Source organism: Marmota marmota, unplaced genomic scaffold (assembly GCF_001458135.2).
Source record: "Marmota marmota marmota unplaced genomic scaffold, marMar, whole genome shotgun sequence".
Lineage (NCBI taxonomy): Eukaryota > Metazoa > Chordata > Mammalia > Rodentia > Sciuridae > Marmota > Marmota marmota.
In genome coordinates, this window is record NW_026000020.1 from 4,759,469 (window position 1) to 4,777,918 (window position 18,450).

At 33.5% G+C, this 18,450-nt stretch overlaps 1 protein-coding gene across 6 annotated transcripts in view; it reads left to right on the plus strand.

The window, feature by feature from the left end:
- The window catches only part of Rev1 (REV1 DNA directed polymerase), a 93,238-nt gene that overhangs the window by 43,354 nt on the left and 31,434 nt on the right, over positions 1 to 18,450 (plus strand). For 5 of the 6 annotated variants that reach the window (XM_048810259.1, XM_015499679.2, XM_015499681.2 and 2 more), the window contains 3 exons: positions 7,735 to 7,903; positions 13,837 to 13,989; positions 16,744 to 17,432. In XM_048810259.1, coding sequence (XP_048666216.1) covers positions 7,735 to 7,903; positions 13,837 to 13,989; positions 16,744 to 17,432 — 1,011 coding nt within the window. The remainder of the gene's footprint in view (positions 1 to 7,734; positions 7,904 to 13,836; positions 13,990 to 16,743; positions 17,433 to 18,450) is intronic. The other variant, XM_048810262.1, reaches the window with a different exon arrangement.

Below are 18,450 nucleotides of genomic sequence, written 5' to 3' on the forward strand. Positions count from 1 at the left end.
TTTTTTTTTTTTTTTTTTTTTTTTTTTGTAAAAACTTTTTTAAGTTTTGTGTTTTACATTTATTTTGAGTTTTGGATTAGTTTTTTTTTCCCCTCCATGAATGTCCACTTGCCTCAAAACCCTTTGTTGAAATGGCTATCCTTCCTCCCTTGAATTACTTTTTTCTTTTAAATACTTTTTTAGTTGTCAACGTACCTTTATTTTATTTATATGTGGTGCTGAGAATCGAATCCAGTGCCTCACACATGCTAGGCAAGCTCTCTACCACTGAGCTACAACCCCAGCCCTTGATTACTTTTGTACCTTTGTTAAAAAGTCATTTGGGTATATCTGAGTGGAACCTTTTTCTGAGTTTCCTACTCTGTTCCACTGTTTCCACTGTTCCACTTTATCAGTACCACACTGTTCTTGTATAGTAAGCTTTATGATGGTGTAGAACAACGTCTCTCAGTTACTACTACTTTTGTCAAGATTATTTTTGCTATTATAAGGCCTGTGCCTTTCCATATGTATTTTAGAATAAATAATAAAATTCTGTTGTGTACCTTGCTAGGGTTTGATAGTAATTAAATTAAACTGTAGTTCATTTTGGGGAGAATTAGCATCTTTATTATGTTGAATTTTCCAATTAATAAACCTTCCATCACGTTTTATTCTACTTTAATTGACTAAGCAAACATATTTTGGATGCTGCTTGTGTGGAAAGATGTGTGAAAAGAGGTAGTTGATAGAGAACGTGGATTTTGTGACTTATAAATAATCTCTGTGAATTAGAATAGAGATGAACAGAGGAAAACGGAAGCAGTTGCTTGTGGGAGCCTTAGTGAATCTCCTTCAATAATGCAACTGAATTTTTAAGCTGGGTCTTGGATAAATGGGTTGAGGCATTCTAGTCCTAGTCCTTAACCTGCATTTTCACTTGCAAATTCTCAGGTTTACTTTGATTTTCTAGATTTGTCTTTTTACTTTGCAAGTTTTGTGTTTCTGTTCATTCTTTTGCTCTGATTAAAAGGTTCTTCTCCGATTTCTGTAAATTAGTAATGCAGTGCATCCATGAAGACCCAGATTAAATCAGTTTTTGCCTCTTTCCCTAAGTCAGTTCATAGATGTAAATGTTAATATCATCACTGCTAGAAACATTTATTTTAAACCTGTGTTTTCAGGAGAGAAAGCGGACCGTCTTGAGCAAAAAGTAGCTTCCCCTTGGTCTGGTGTGTTAATATTTATGGAAGTACAGTAGCTAGAGCCTGCTGCAGTTTTCCCCATGCATGCTCATTGCCCTCTTATCGTATTACTTTTTGGGTGCAAACATTTGAGCCAAGGATGTGGTCTGGATTGCTTACCATTTGCTTGTTTTGCATTCTGGTGGTTCATGTGTTTCCTGCATGATGGCCACTTTTTGGTGGGATTCAATGTATCTTTTTATGTATCCCCACATTCTTTTCTTAACCAATCTCAGAACCTTAAATTTGCTTTTCTTTTTCTTTATAAACTAGTATTGAACCTAGGGATGCTTTAACACTGGGTTACATCATCAGCCCTTTTTATTTAAATTTTGAGACAGGACTTTGTCAGATTGCTTAGGGCTTTGCTAAGTTGCTGAGGCTGGCCTCAAACTTGGGATCCTACCACCTCAGTCTCCTGAGCCACTGCAGGATGGGCCGCTGCACCTGGTTTGTTGTTCCATTTGTTTCTTCAGATCTTCATCATACAGACTGTTCTAAATACCTCTTTAAAGAGACCTTTTCAGACTGCCTTTATCCAAAATTGGTGTCCGTTGCTCTCTAACCCCTAATCCAACTTTATTTTTCTTTATTACGTTTATCTGTAACAGGACTGATATTATTTTTCTGACCTGTTATTTTGTCTGGCCAATGAAATACAAATATCCTGGAGCACAGACTTGAATCTTGTTGATTGCTGTATCCTGTGCCTGGAACTTTACCTAATACACTGTAGATGCTCAATAAATATTAGTTGACTGGGCAAATAAGTAAAATGTTTTTGTATTTGTACATCTGAATGTTAAAATGTTTTCAGTCACATGCTAATTTAACACAGTCGTCTTAAATATTTACTTTTTAATATGAAATGGGCCACATTCTAGGCCTACTGAAGTATAATAATCTCTAGAAGATAGACTGGGGATCTGTTTATTTTTGTGAAAGCTCAAGTGAGACAACGCTTTATATATAGTGGACAGTAATTGCACCACTGTATTATTGGTGGGATTGGGACAGTTAGAGAAAAGAGATGTTCTGGTTATCTTGTGTAAGCCACAAGATAACCAGAATATGTGGATAAAATCCAGGTTTTAACGACTTTAGCACGTTGGAGTTTGTAAAAAAAAAAAAAAAAAGGCAGGTGGGTGGGCAAATACTTTGGCACAACTTGCAAAAAGAAATGAGAATATGCATATGTAACAGATGTACAATTCAAGTGACAGGGATTTGTTTGAAAACTTACAACCATACATTAATGTTTTCTGAACACATGAATGTGATTGTCACCAGAAGAAATCTTCAGATTTTGTGTGCTGGAGATAATGATTTTAGTGTATGGAATCATGTAACAGTTTTATAAGGGACCTTCGTTTTCATCTAGTTTAGTCTCTCATTTTGCAAATGAGGAAATGAGGCTAAGTGAGGTGAGTTGAGCTGCCCAAGATCACATGACTTTTCAGTGTTAACCTGCACCTGGAAACCAATTTCTCATTCTAGGATTGCCACCTGTTAAGGTTGAGCAAGGGCTGGGTGTGGCGCAGTGGTGGAACATTTGCCTACCATGCTCTAGACTTTGGTTTTGATTGGATTCCCAGCACTGTACCAAAAAGAAAAAGAAAAAAAAATGTTGTTTGAGTAAGACTTTCACAAGACTGGACCTGAATCTGAATTTTGGCCATTTTCGTAGCTGCATGTGACTTTGGAAAGTTAACTTCATTTCTCCAATCTGATTTGTTTTTCTTTGAAATGAGGATTATATTACTTGGTAGGATTGTCAGGAGTAAACTATAATATACAATGCAATGTTAAAGCATTCAGATATTTCCAGGCTTTTTTTTTTTGTTGTTGTTTTTGTATTTCTGATCTTTACACTAATTTTGAAAGGGTTCCACTATTCAAAATTAATCGGCCTAAAATTAATGCTATTTATAAAAACTTATATCAGGCACATTGAATGAATAATAATTTGTTATTTAAATCCTTAGTAGAACTTTAAGGAAATAGTTCTTTGGCACATGTTCCTTAAAAACCTCATTCGAACCAACACTTTATTTTTTTCTATTGGTAAAGTCATCTATGAAGCCATGAGCCTCAGAAACACTGTTTTATTTATTTAAGGTCCTCACTAAAAGATTTGTGGGTAATGATTTTGTTGGCTGGAATATTGTCATTTTCATACTCTTATTAATTTAAAAGTAATATGTTCAAGAAGGATGTGTAATGAGGGTTTAGGGATGTTAATTTTATCTGCTAACTATTTGAATTGGTCCAGTCTGTTTACTTTCATTAGGTTGTGTGTACTGCTGTGGGAAATGAAATGGTCATTAGACTTCTGAAAAGCTCTTTTAGTTCTGACACTCCCTAGGGTGTGACATTGATTGTAAAGATGGAGGGTTGAATTTCCCTTAGTCTATTTTTGTTTTTTCATTTTCTATTCTTATTCCTTCCCATACATTAAGGACATTCTTAAATGAAGACTTACTGAAGGGTGAGCAATAGAGAAAGATTTGTTAGGAGGAATTGTGAGTTGGAAAAATTTTATGGGTGGAGCAGCCTCACCTGATGCTGCTTCCTTCCTGCTTTGGGATAAGAAATGGTAATGTTAATACTAATAACACTGGTAATAGCTGACATAATTTTTTTTTTTCTGTCCAAGGTACTTTTCTCAGTCATTTATAAATTTTAATTCATTTAGTCTCCACAACAGCCCTCTGTTGTTATCCCTGTTCTACATATGAGGAAACTGAGGCTCTGTGAAAATAAGAAACTTTCTTGGGGTCCACATAACTAACTAGTGACAGAGCTAGAATTTGAACGCCCTTCATCTTTGGTGTCTGTCCTCTTAGTAAATGAGTGGTGTGTGTGTGGAAGGAAGTATTGCTTCCACATGCATTCCATGTGTGCTAGAGAGGTGGACTCCAGGAGGGAGCCTGTGATGCATTGAGGTTGTCAATTAATTCAACACATACTTACTGCACATCTGCTTTGTGTAAAGGATATGAAAACAAGACAGGGAAGATTCCTGTCCACAAGGAGCATATGTTACAGGGGTAATTGACAATAAAGTAAACAAATAGAGAAGGTAATTTCAAATTACCAGTGCTATGAAGAAAATTATCTGCTGCAGGCAGTATGTCACACAGTGCATACAGATTTCATGATTTTGGACACTATCTTCCAAATATTTTTTTTGTAATTAACTCCACATTTGATGAATTAAAGGAGCATCTTACATATAAAAAATGAATTTATTATGTAAACCTTCATAGCTATTTGTTTATATTGTTTTGAGGTTGTAAGATGGGAGCATGCTTTACTACTGAAGAATTAGAACCAGAAAGAAATACTGTTTTGAGAGAGAGAGAAAGAGAGAATGTGTATGTGTGTTTTGAGAGAGAAAGAAAGTGGTGTGTGTGTGTGTGTGTGTGTGTGTGTGTGTGTGTGTTTTGCTAGGGATTAAAGCCAGGGCCATGTGCATGCTAGGTAGATGCCCTTCTGCTGAGTTATAGCCCCTATTTTGAAAAATTTTTTATATCTCAAAATAAGAGCAGCCACCAACTACTAGGTATGCTGGAAGATACCATGCCAGGATATGTGTTGATAGAGTAATCCCTAGCTACTGTCCTTAGTACACTGTCAGCAGTTGTTGTTGTTTTTTTTTTTTTTTTTTTTTTTTGAAAGTTAGGGCTACCACATGGTAGTCTATATATCGTCTACCCCCACCTCTATTTTTATAAGGGTCCAGGTCAGGACCCTCAAATTATATATATTACTTGAAAGGAGTTCTGATGTCATCATATTGTACAGCAGCTTTCATATTGAGGGCTTCCTATGTGCCAGACTTAGATCATTGTTACTCTTTTATTTCTTATTTGTAAGAAAGAAAAAAGCCGAAACAGCTAAAGGGTGTGAAAGCCAAACTCAGGATTAAAGTTGGGTCAGTCTGATGACATAGTTTATGAGATTTCACCTTTTAATTAGATTGGTTTTTATGGTTCACTTCATGCTGAAGAATTTGCAAGAGCTTTCAAACTTGAGCTTCAGATAGGCTGTGTGTCTTCATGCAGTGCAAGAACAATGAACTCTCCAGGTTTTCCAGTTCCAAATTTAATTAGTTTTCAAAGATTGTATTTCAAGTGGTAGAGGGAAGAGTGCTTTAAGAGTATGTGTTTGCAAAGTTAGTGGGTTCTGACTTATCTTTTGACTAACTAAATAGAGGATAGCTAACTATTTTCTACTTAAATAACTTAAATCCTGTTAAGCCCCAAGTTTTCATTTCTGTGAATATTTCAACAGAGTTGACACAGGTGCATTAAAATAACGTTGGAAGTAATAGTTTAGAGCTTATTTATCGTCATATTCATATCTAATTATAATTATGAAGTTATAAAATTATATATATTGTATTTAAGTTTTCATAGGAGGTCCACATAGGATGTGGAACCACATGGGTTAATAGGATTGGAATTAGTTTAGGAAAGTCAGAGATTAACTTGCAAAAATGATTTTTTAGATTTTTGTGCTTCTTACTGGATTTGGGGTTCTTATTGTACTGTACTCTAGCCTTTAATTTAGTATTTTTTATTTGTCATTTTATAAGGTCACTTAAGTTCTTGAATCTTTGCTTTAATTCAGAGAAAGTAAGTGGTAGATTCCTGTCTGTCTAGTTGTTTCACACCACCATTTTATATAGATTTATAAACTAAATGATAACTATTATTTAGTTTTGGGGATCTTTAAAAATCTTCCATTGTGAATTTTGAATTCATTTTATTCAGAAGTATATTTTTAATTCTCACATGTGTTGAGCACTGGAGAAGTGGTTTAAATATAAAATTTAAAGTAAGGAGTGTTTTAAATATAAAATTTCTACTATATTCTGGAGATTTAATTTAAAAAAGAATGTAAATCTCAATTTTATATATCGATTATATCCAAAATAGTATTTTGGCTCTAATAGATTAAATAAAATATTACTAATATTAATTTCACCTTTTTTTAAATCCACTGAACTACATCCCTGGTGCCTTTTAATTTTTCATTTTGAGACAGGGTCTTGCTAATTTCCCAAGCTGGCTTCAGACTTGTAATACTCCTGCCTCAGCCTCCTGAGTTGTTGGAATTATAGGCATGCACTATCGTGGCTGGCTTTTTAAAAATGTTTTTCATGAGGCTCAAGAAATTTTTAAATTATATATTGTGCGCATTGTGGATTTCATTTCTGTTGGACATTGCCAGTACATGTAATAAGCATGAAATGAATACTATGCTTCAAGAATTTATCAATAATTAGACAAACCTGGCATGCGCATATATATATATATGCTATTAGTTTGTTCCCCATACCCCCTCTGTCTTTGTACAGAAGACTGAAACCTAATTAGAGAGGTGTCGTTATAAAAACATTTAAACACTTGGACATACATTGTTTGGGCTTAAGGAAAACTGTTGTTGAATAACAGGGCAGATACATAAGGCTCCTTTGGAAACTTCCCTCGGGTACAGTTGTTAGGGAAGGTGTGATTTAGAGCATTCATTAAGATGATAGGTGAAAGAATCAGAAAAGTGAAAATGGTTTAACATGATACTAGCATTGTAGGTTACAACATCACTTTAGTTAATCACATTTCTTTTTTATGGGAAAGCATACATCATATTGATTTTGATATTTCTTAAAAGTTTTGGATGTTTAAGATGTTTGCTATAGTTTTACTCAGAATAAAATAATTTCAAACAGTTTTTAAAATGGTGTTTCTTAGTTTTTGTTTGTATTGATGAATTTTATTTTTTGGCCTTGATGAGGTTTTTATATTACGGAATTGAATGAGATTAACTTATTTAATTGACTTTAAAATTTTTTTATATTTTAATTTATTTTAATTAGATATATATGACAGCAGAATGCATTTTGATTCATTGTACACAATTGCAGCACAACTTTACATTTCTGTGGTTGTACAGCTTGTAGCGTATGTGCAGTCATACATGTTTAATTGACTTTTTAAGTGTTTTCTTAAATAAAAACTAAAATTGTTAAGCCTCATAAGAGCCAAGTCTTTATTATAAGCCCTGCAGTAAGTCTACTTATGGTAAGTATGAGTAATTTATCTGATTACTCTTTTATTATTCTGAAGGAGTTAAAAGATTATCGCTAATTTTTAAAAAACGAGATACTAGTATTAAGGACATGTTAAATATGATAAAATATTTTAAAAATTGTTATTTGTAATTTCTGTGTGACTTGAAATCCTTGTTTGCTCTTTTAGGCATCTCTTAGAGTAGATGTTTTTATATTGGTTGACTGTTTCTGGTATCCATAGGAAGAGGATGTGCTAAGGTCAAATAGCTTTATCACTTTGTGATTTTCCTCCTACCTTTGTTTAATGGCAACAAAGCCAAGGAGAAAGTGAACCAGTGATCTTTAAGTTGGTGTATTTAAGGTATTACTCACCTTAGTGTTCTTCTTTCTCGTACATGAAACTCTTAATGTATTTTAATATTGACTTTACAGATCCTTCTGCTGAGGAATTGAGAAAGCTAATGATGTTACATGGAGGTCAATACCATGTATATTATTCCCGATCCAAAACAACACATATTATTGCCACAAATCTTCCTAATGCCAAAATTAAAGAATTAAAGGGAGAAAAAGTAATTCGACCAGAATGGATTGTGGAAAGGTAAGTTTAACTTTTGATTAAATTCAAATTAATAAGTTTTTGGAAATATGGAATACTTTTTATTTTATCATACATATTTGATTTAATTGCCTCATAATTGACAGAGTGGAAAATAATGTCTTAATACTACTGTAGTCTTAAACTCACATTAGTTCCAGTAGCCTAAGATTTGGCATCCTATTAAAAGTAGTGTGTTAGCCATCACGGTGACAAAATACCTGAGATAATCAACTTAATGAGAGGGAAAATATTTGAAAAATATTTTGTTCAAATATTTATGCATCTATTATGGGCTAGACTGTTTTGTGTATATGGGAAATATCAGTGAACGAAACAAAAATCTCTCCACTATCTCATGGAGCTTACCTTAGTCAATAAACTTAATATATGAGCAAAGTTCATCGTTTTTTATTACATATTATGTACTTTTTTTTAAGAGAGAGAGAATTTTTTAATATTTATTTTTCAGTTTTTGGCGAACACAACATCTTTATTTTATTTTTATATGGTGCTGAGGATCGAACCCAGCGCCCCGCGCATGCCATGCGAACATGTTACCACTTGAGCCACATCCCCAGCCCCTGTTTTTTTTAACCTTTACTCTTTTATGTCAGGATAATGTGACCTGGAATGCTGGAAGTAGGGGCAGTGGAAGGAGAGCAGTTTGCAGTATTATTGTTAGCTTTTACTATGGATTATGTGTGAGAGAGAAATCATTTGTGTCAGTTATTTAACATAATTCTTAGAACATTGTAGAGGCATAATACACAAGAAGCTATTGTTATGTTTATTCTGTAAACTAAAATAAATTCTAAAAGTTAAAAAGTGCTTTTACTGCTTTCAGAAAACTAAATGTATTTTACAGACTAAGGGAATTTTAATCCTTGGGGGATTAAAATCAAAGGCCTTTCTTAAGAGCATCCCACTGATCTTGTTTTGTACTGTGTTCTCATGACCCAGCTACTGTCTGTCCATTACATAGGATTAACATGGCTTTTAGTTTTTTGTCTCCTTATGAAGTTCTCAGTGTAAGAAGTTAGCATCACTCCAGAGTTGAGCTGTGTTGTCAGAGACTATCCTGTCATTGTGTTAGAGCCAGAATTTTGTTCTTGAGGTGTTAGTTTGATTTGGACAGAATGGGGGAAACCAGTGGGTGGTAGGGAAGTCAGGGAGAAAGGGTTCTTTCTGGGTGGGGACCAGATTTGCTTTGAAAACAGTGGTTTTTTTCATTATAGCTATTTTCTTTACACCTATTCTTACTGAATGTGGCTAGGGAGATAATGCAGCTGAGATTAAAAGTTTAAAAATAGGATTTTATTTTAGTCTGGAGTTCTGCTTAGTTATCTGTTTTTAAATAACTGAAAGTGATTTTGAACATTATGATTATATGGTGTGTTGACCTCATTTTGTGTATGAGAAGGTAGGGCCAATAAGTTTGATTTGCCCAAGAACAGAGCAGAATTGAGAGTCCAGGTCCATATTTTCTGACTCCTATTTGGGTTACCTCTTTACCATTAATTTTGTTACAGATGAGTAGGCCCATGTAGAAATGGATCCTTTTGGGCACGTATCTTAATATATAAAATAAATTCCAAATGTCTTTACGTCATTATAGCATAGGATCATTTTGGTTAAATCATAGTACTGTTTTCTTTTACTTTTTAAAATATTCTTAATTCTAGATGGACACAATACCTTTATTTTATTTATATGTGGTGCTGAGGAGTGAACCCAGTGCCTCACATGTTCGAGGCAAGCGCTCCACCACTGAGCTCCAACCCCAGCCCAGTACTGTTTGCTTTAACACTCTAATTCCTGTCTTGTTGATCTTGTCTCAGCAGGGTTTTAATGAGATTTTGTTATACTTTTAAATTTTAAATACATATGTTATTTAATGGATGATAAATACTTTTTTTTTTATAATTAGTTTTTCTGTTTTCATCTGAGTGGTTATAAAAGGAACTACACCTTAAATATGTAAGGCATTGCTTTCATTAGAATTCCCTTATGCCAGTGTATGTGCCATTAAACTTGAGTTAATACAGGTGTGATCGTAGGGCCCTAATATCCAAGAGGCAGGGGAGTCCTTTAATGAGAAGTCTGTGTATACTAGTTTAAGTATGAGATTATTTTACTAAAATTTATGCTTTGCAAGTCTTACACTCTTTTATGTAGTATAAATTATTTTCAAAATTTTGTCATAATCCTTTTTTTGAGACAACTTTACATTGAAATTTGAAATGTAGTAGAGAAGCTGCTAGCTTGCCAAACCTGAGGTGTTCATGGGAGCGCAGTTTAACACCATAGTCTTAAGTTACTACAGGTCGGTTTTGTTTTTGTTAATATTGATTTTTGTTTTGGAGTGTGGGAACCTGTCTCCTATGGTTAGATTCCCAAGTAGATTGTCTCTGAGTTGAGAGATGCTGGTGATTTATTGTTGCAACTAATGCCAGTTCACTTGAGGTCTGCTAATAGTACTGGTTCCCCATCAGAGTGTTTTCTTTACAAACTCCCAAACTGACGTTAGCATATTTGTCGTACGCTTAACAATACTCTGAAGATCTCATACTTGAAATGGGCTAAAACTCTGATTTCTAATTAGAGTGATTATTTAACTCATTTAAATGAAAGTTGATCATATCTTCAGAGAATATTTGCAGGATTCTAGTTTCTCCTATAAATTTCGCTTTTTAAAAAAAATTAATCATGATATCATTTTACATTTTCTCACGAACTAGAAAATTCTAAATTTATTTTTACTAATGTAAACAGTGCAATCATTTCGGGACATCTCTTAATGATTTGTGAGTAATATCTTCATAAAAATATATTCTCGGTTTTAGCTTAACTCCTAGTGTCTGTAGTGAAAACACACGTTTTCATCCTTACTTTTCTAAATACATGGTGTCTTGGTGAGTGGCTGAAACGTTCAGGAACTTGAGGGTGGGCCAAAAGGAGTTTCAGTTTTGAGTGCATAAAAATGATTTTTTTTTTTTTTTTGCCTAATGGAGAAAAAATAGGCAAAGAACATCTTTTTTCTTGGCACATAATTAGATCCTTTCTTACCTTAAATTCACTTTTGAAGAAGAAGGTGGATACCTGAATGGTTGTGCAGGTGGATATATAGGTGTTAGATGCTGATTTTCTAATAGAGAAGGACTGGGGGGCATTGACTGGAACTATAAAACTTTTGATTTTCAGAATTATTCCTGAAACACTAAAAAGAAAACACAGTTATTTCAGACTATAATAGAACCCAACACAGTGAATTTCTTTCTTTTTTTCCTTCTTTTTGGTGCCTTTTTTGTTGTTCTGTGGTGCGATGGATTGGACGAAGGGCTTTGGGCATACTCTTTCACTGAGTTATATTCTGGCCCCTTGTATCTTAAGTTTTGAAAAATTTTCTAGACTCTCTTTATAACTACCAGTTTAAAGTTGTTCATTGGCAGTTGATAGAAATAGAATATGACTCAGAAAACTGTTAGATACAGAATTTTTTTTCAGAGATAACTTTTCTTTGCTATAGGACAAAGCAAGAATTGATATTCCCCCAAGCAGATGAATATTTCACTTGCAGTAAACATGTGTCTGATCCATTAGATAGAATGTAAAACACTTTTATATATTTCAGAATATATTTGCAGTGAACAGAAAAAGCTATATACATAAAAAAACAATGTTGTATGTTTTGGTAAAGTGAAAGATTTCTTTATATTTGTGCCTTTGGGTTTTTATCTTTTATTTCTTTTTGGAAGGAAAATGGTAAAAAATGTAAATACATTTTCTTTGTTTTTAGGATAAGCAGGGAAATTAGTAAATGTTAGAAATTAATTCCTGAGAAAATATTTTAAAAGATCTTTTCAAAATATACTTCCAGATAATGTTTCTAGAGTGCATGCATTGGGCTTTATTTCCTTCTGCTAAAATAGCTCAGAGGATATCTTACTTGAGACTTGTGGTATTTACGTTTGTCTAATTTTATAATAATCTCCATGGGCTTGCATAAGCCTAAGAATTCTTCTGGGCCACATGGCTCTCATTAGGAGCTGGACAAGGAGCTGGACAAGGTGTTATCCCTTTGAGTGTGGTCAGTGTTGACCATAGGGAGCACCTGTAGAAGTCTGCAGCACTCTCCATACTGTTAATAGCCTGAAGAAGTGAGTACACTATTTGGGTATTTTGTCTGGTTTCTGTCTTTCGATTTTACCTCAGATGTGTACTAATCCCTTTGTTATAACTATCCATGATGAAAAGTATTAAGTTAAGATGGGATTCTATTTTAAGTTATTGAGTACCTCCACTTTTTGGTAGAAGAGAAAGGAGGTGAATTGAGATAGACAATACTGTAAGAAGACAAGAGACTTGTAGTTTGGCAATTGAAACCAACTTTTAAGGGAGAAGAGTTGATTCAGTAAAGAATAAAAGTAAAGTAATAAATGGTCTAATTTTAGAATTTTGTTTCTAGTATTTGAATGTAACATATAATTTTGATTTGCCCTAATAAATCCATTTGAGTAAAATTGAAATGTCTTGTGACTTGTATATTCTTTACTACCATAGTTTACTAGTTTACGTATTTGGATATATTTTAAGGTACTGAGAGTAGAATTATTAAATAATTGATGTAATTGTGTATGTAATTGACATAGTTAGATGACCTAGGCTGTACCATTTTATGGCTCCATCTTTAGGAGGGGGGGGGAAATATATATATATATAATCTCATCAGTGTATTTTTTTGGATTCAAAGTTATTGACTCAAGTTTTTAAAAATAATTTTCTATAAGATTATTCTTTCATTTCTTTCAGGGCCTTTTTTTTTTGAGTCACATAGAGTGCCATTTAAGAAAATGGAAGTGTCAAAAATCTTGGATTTATGAGACAAAAAAGTATTTTAGCCTGTTATTAATATGTTCTTTTCCTAAATAATTAAGGGATAACTTCCTTAGTATGTATTTTAGGTTTCAGAATCAAACAGTTTAAAAAAAATATTTCCAAATATTTAAGGACCTGCCTGTTTTAAAATTTGTATGTTTACACATTTGTTGGCAATTTTAAAAGTAAAAGGGGAAATGACATTTTTAAAGATCCAGTAGCCCAAAATCAATTTAATACAATCTAATCCGGGTAGCTTTCCTTGGTTAGGAAGTATGACAGGAGTGCCAGTACCACCTTGTATCGCCATGCTGGTGGTGTTCCTCTGGGTGGTGATGTTTGCTGTGAAGTAAACATTTGGGACTATATATGTGTGATAATGTCTGCCTTCTTAAAGTTCAAATGTTCATGTTCTTTTAAAACCCAGATACACATTTAAATAGTATAAATTACTAATTAGTTTTAATGTTGAGATTCTTTATTTTGTCCTAAGTTCTTAGTTTTAGTTTTCCATATTTAGTAGACTAGCAGGAATGTAACATAGAATTTAGGAAAGTTTTTTTTTTTTTTTTTAATTTTGAGAGAGGGTCTCCGTAAGTTGCTGTGGCAGGCCTTGAATTTTTGATCCTCATGATTCAGCTTCCTGAATTTCTGCGATTACAGACATGTGCTACTGTGCTTGACAAGAAAGTCTTAATGATTCTCTGTGGCTTAATAGGGGAATACAGGTAAATATTATAGTCATGAAGTTTAAAAATACCAGCTTAGTGCAACTAGTGCTTGGAGTTTTTCTGATCTGCCTCTGGTTTTATAAGATTATTAGCCACTAATTTAAAAAATTCCAGATCCCTTTGTTTTCATGGGCAGAATTTCTTATCCTTAAGTGCTTAAGTAAGATGGTAGTGTATTGGGGCCATTAAAATGGAGAAGGAATAAATTAGGAAGTCAGGTGGCCTGTTGCTAGTGAAGTACTTCTATGTTTAAGAACACTGATTTTTCGTGAAGATCGTTTTCATCGAGTACACAAAGCTAAACTTGGCATTGCTTTCTTGTTTTAGCATCAAGGCTGGACGACTCCTATCCTGCATTCCATATCAGCTGTATACCAAGCAGTCCAGCATGCAGAAAGGCCTCAGCTTTAATCCTGTATGCAAGCCTGAGGATCCTGTGCCAGGTCCAAGCAATATAGCCAGACAGCTCAACAACAGGGTGTAAGTTTATCTAGTTTGAGAAAACAACAAAGCTGGTTTTTAGAAGTGAGGATGGCTCCTTGCCCTGCTGAAGATAGAAACAAATATAAAACCTGGCTGTTCACCACTAATAAACATGTGGAAATATGTCTATACAGATGTCTGTCCCCCAAATTAACTGTTTTTATGGTGAATGTTTCATAAGTAAATGTAAACAAGTTTTTCTGATTGTACTAGATTCTTGTGTTAAACTAACATCTTTTAATTCCTTAGTTTTTCTTGAATTCACATAAAAATAATTATTTCCCCACAGGGAATATTACTTTCTCAAAAATGGAACTAACTTTACCCACTGTATTTTTGTTATGTGCTATGCACAGAAAAAATGTTTACATTTCTAATTATTTTTGAAAAATTCAAAATCTATACATATGATCCTTAAATATATAAATATTTTATACCATTGGAAGTTTGGTCAGTGATCTTCAGTTGTAGAATTGGGAGTGAATTTAGACTTTATTATGTGTGACTGATTTTTAGAAATATATTTATTTAAACTTTTATTGCAATAATCCTGGGTAAATTGGTTTCACAATTAATTGGTGTATTGTCTTAACTTGTATATGAAGTGGTTCATTATCATTAACCTTCTCCTATTTATTAAATTGCTTGCTTTGGGAGTTGGATATATATTTTTTCCCAAAAGATCAAGAGTCTGATTAACCTGGGAGGATCTGATATCACAACCTTCTGTAACTCTGTTTTTGTCATTTGTTATTTAACTTGTGTTCACTTACAAGCATGTCCGAATGTTTTTCATGTTACTAAAATTTTTAATTTCTAAAATACTGTCAATGAGTAAACCAAGTAATATTAGTAAATTTTTGCACAAGTATACAGTTTATTTCTTAACCTACACTAATAAAATTAGAAAAATAGATATGTTTTTCATTGTTGACAATTTTAGGAAGACATCACATTTTACTTCTTAATATATTTATGCTATTGTTTAATAAATGTATGTCCACCAATGTTTAGTACAGCTACTTTGCAAATGTTTATTTTTCTAGTCTGGGAAGCTAGTACAGAAAGAGTGTATATTGATGTATTTTCTTGCCAATATATTAATTTATTTCATGTGTTGGTAATTTCATGTAAACAGTCTTAGTGGTTTTGGCCTGGAAAACTAGATGCTAAGACTTTTTTTTGACTTATCCCTTTTGTTCCTTGATTTTTGTTGGGGGGTGTGTGTATATTCAGAATATTTTATAAATTTCTTTGAAGTGCTCTTAATGTGACTTTTCTGCTTCCTTGCTTTCTCTTTATCTTAAGGGATAGGCTTTCTTGGACATGTGAGAAATAAGATTTCTTTCTTTCTTATTTTAACTGTTTCCAGTTTTTCTGCTTATTTTCCATTCACTGGGCTGATTATCTGTGAGGATTGGATCTATTCAAAATTGGCCGTCATATTCCATGAGATAGTTGGCCAGAGCCTGAGCCAACCCAGAAATGGGTGGTAATGTTGTGCATCAGACTTACATGACCTTTGCTTATTTTCACACCATCATTACTAATAAACCATGTTGATATTAGGATGAGGGAGTTTAGACCAGGTAATGTTACCTGTGTTGTGGTGCTATGTATGGCACCCCTTCATCTGGAGCCTGAATTGTAATTGGATTAATGCTGTCAACATTTCTAAATAGGATGAATTACTGCTTTTTAATCCAGGTTTTCGTATTTGTTTCTTCGATTATTTTATAAGTGTGGATGAGTTTTGTTGTAATTTCAGAGCATTACTAAGGAAACATCTAGAAAACCCAGGATGTGAATTTTTAACATAACTTTTGACATAGGTCCTTCAGTTATAAATCTGTCATTGGATTGCCTTTGGACCGTATCTTTTCTATTCCCATTTTTGCTCCCTTCCCTTCACTCCCCTTTGTCTAATCCAAAATACTACTATTCTTCCCTAACATCCCCCACCCCCAGCATCTTGTTTTTCTTGGTGTAAATTTTACTGAATTATCCCTGTACATTTGTCTGGTTATTACTTTTCATCTATTTATTCAATAGTTAGTCTCATTTAATAGTTTGTCAGTTTTTCTGTCTGAATTTTAACTGACCTCAAAACTTTAGTCTCATATGTAGTGGTATTAAATGGAGTTAATGTGTGGGACAATGGTTTACATAAAGACTAAATTTAAAAGTAGGAATAAGAATTTTATTTTTTTGCCATGGAGTTGGGGTTGCTGGGTGTTGAACCTAGGGGCACTTTACCACTGAGCTTCGTCCCTGGTCCTTTTAATTTTTTTGAGACAAGGTCTTGCTAAGTTGCTGTGGCTGTCTTGAACTTGTGATCCTCCTGCCTCAGCTTGCTGAGTTGCTGGGGTTATAGGCGTGCGCAACATACCCAGAAGGAAAAAGAATTCATGTGAAGTTTTGTGCCCATTTTTGTGGAAGTTATTCATATTCTATTAATTTAACAGATATTTATTGCATATGTCATCAATAAATGCCAAGCACTATGTTTCAGAATTAGATATTTGTACTTTACAGAGTCTAAGTTTTTGTGGGAAAAGTAATTGAAAACCATCATCTTGCTATATTGGTTTGGCCAAGAATTATCTTTTGTTGGAACAAAAAGAAAATAAAGTTTATTATTAAGAGGGAAATATTGAAGTGTTATCACTAAGAAAATATTTAAATGAAAAAAATGTTTTAACCTTAAAGTTGGATATTATTAACTTAAATAAATTTGTTCCCCTACTTTAGAAATCACATAATTAAGAAGATTGAGACAGATAATGAAGTCAAAGTCAACGGAATGAACAGTTGGAATGATGAAGATGCAAATAATGATTTTAATTTTGTGGATCTGGAGCAGACCCTTTCAGGAAGGAAACAAAATGGAATTCCGCATCCCAGAGGCAGCACTGCCATTTTTAATGGACACACTCATAGCTCTAATGGTGCCTTAAAGACACAGGATTGCTTGGTGTCCGTGGACAACAATATTGCCAGTAGGCTTTCTCCAGACTCTGTCCAGGAGGAGAAGGCTGAGAAGAGCAACACTGACTTCAGAGACTGCATTTTGCAGCAGTTGCAGCAGAGCACCAGAAATGCAGATGCTTTGCGGAATCCACACAGAACTAATTCTCTCTCACCGTCTTTGCACAGTAACATTAAAATCAATGGTGCTCACCACTCCACTGTTCAGGGGCCTTCAAGCACAAAAAGCACTTCTTCAGTACCTACTCTTAGCAAGGCAGCACCTTCAGTGCCATCCAAACCTTCAGACTGCAATTTTATTTCAGACTTCTATTCTCATTCAAGACTGCATCACATATCAACGTGGAAGTGTGAATTGACTGAGTTTGTCAATACCCTACAAAGACAAAGTAGTGGTATCTTTCCAGGAAGGGAAAAGTTAAAAAAAATGAAAACAGGCAGGTCTGACACAGGTAGATACTTACTAAAATTGTTTTCTTAAGAAGTAGTTATGCTTCATCGTTTCACTCTTATGCTGTCATTGGTATTCTGATCAATACTAATTTATCTATAGATGTCTCTAGGAGTGGCAGATTATATAAGTTACATGGAAGCTTTCTTATTAAGATATTTTTTAAAAATTAGATTTAATCGTGGCTAAGTGAAAATTGTCAGGACATTTAAATATGACACTCTTGGGTTTCTGAACATTTCAGTTCTCATGTAGACCTTACTAGTTGTCAAAGTTTGGAACTGTAAATATAATGTGTTTTATATTCATTACTTAATCTCCTGTAAGAATGAAGTTGATTTGGTAGGAGTAATTGTTAATTTCTAGATACTTGCATCATAATGATTTTTAAATAATTAAATAATTTTCATATATAACTGTAATTATGTATAGTGAGATTAAGTTTTTTTATTTCTAATTAGATTGCTTGATTTGTATTTTGTTTAAGAACGCTTTCTTTGTCAACAAAACCAAACAAACCCAATAGAGGTGGGCTGTCATGTAGCAGTCATTATAAAGTAGCTTATGGTTTTTTATATTAGTTGTTTTTGACAAATTATAGGTTTTTGTTTTTAAATCTTTAGGGTAAGAGATCTCAGATTTATAGCTTTATAGTCGTGGTAACTGAGGCACAGAGAGATGCTTACTATCCTAGAAAGTTACAGAACCTCTCCATGTGTTTTGTTTTTTTTTCCCCCCCTGTGGTATTTTACTGTATGATTTTAGTTAAAAAAATGCTTTTTTAACTTACAAATATTTCAGAATAATGTTATAGGTATTCAGTTATCCTTACTTTGTATCTTGACCTTGTAAACTGCTGAAGGTCATTTAATTTTGAAAGCTTCAAAGAAACCTCATGAATTAGTTCCACAGATGAGAATAAAAAGAAGTTTTTACATTATATAATAGCATTTGATATGGTTTATGCATTCTGTACTTACTGGATGTTTAAAACCATTATTTTACATTGTTTGCATTGT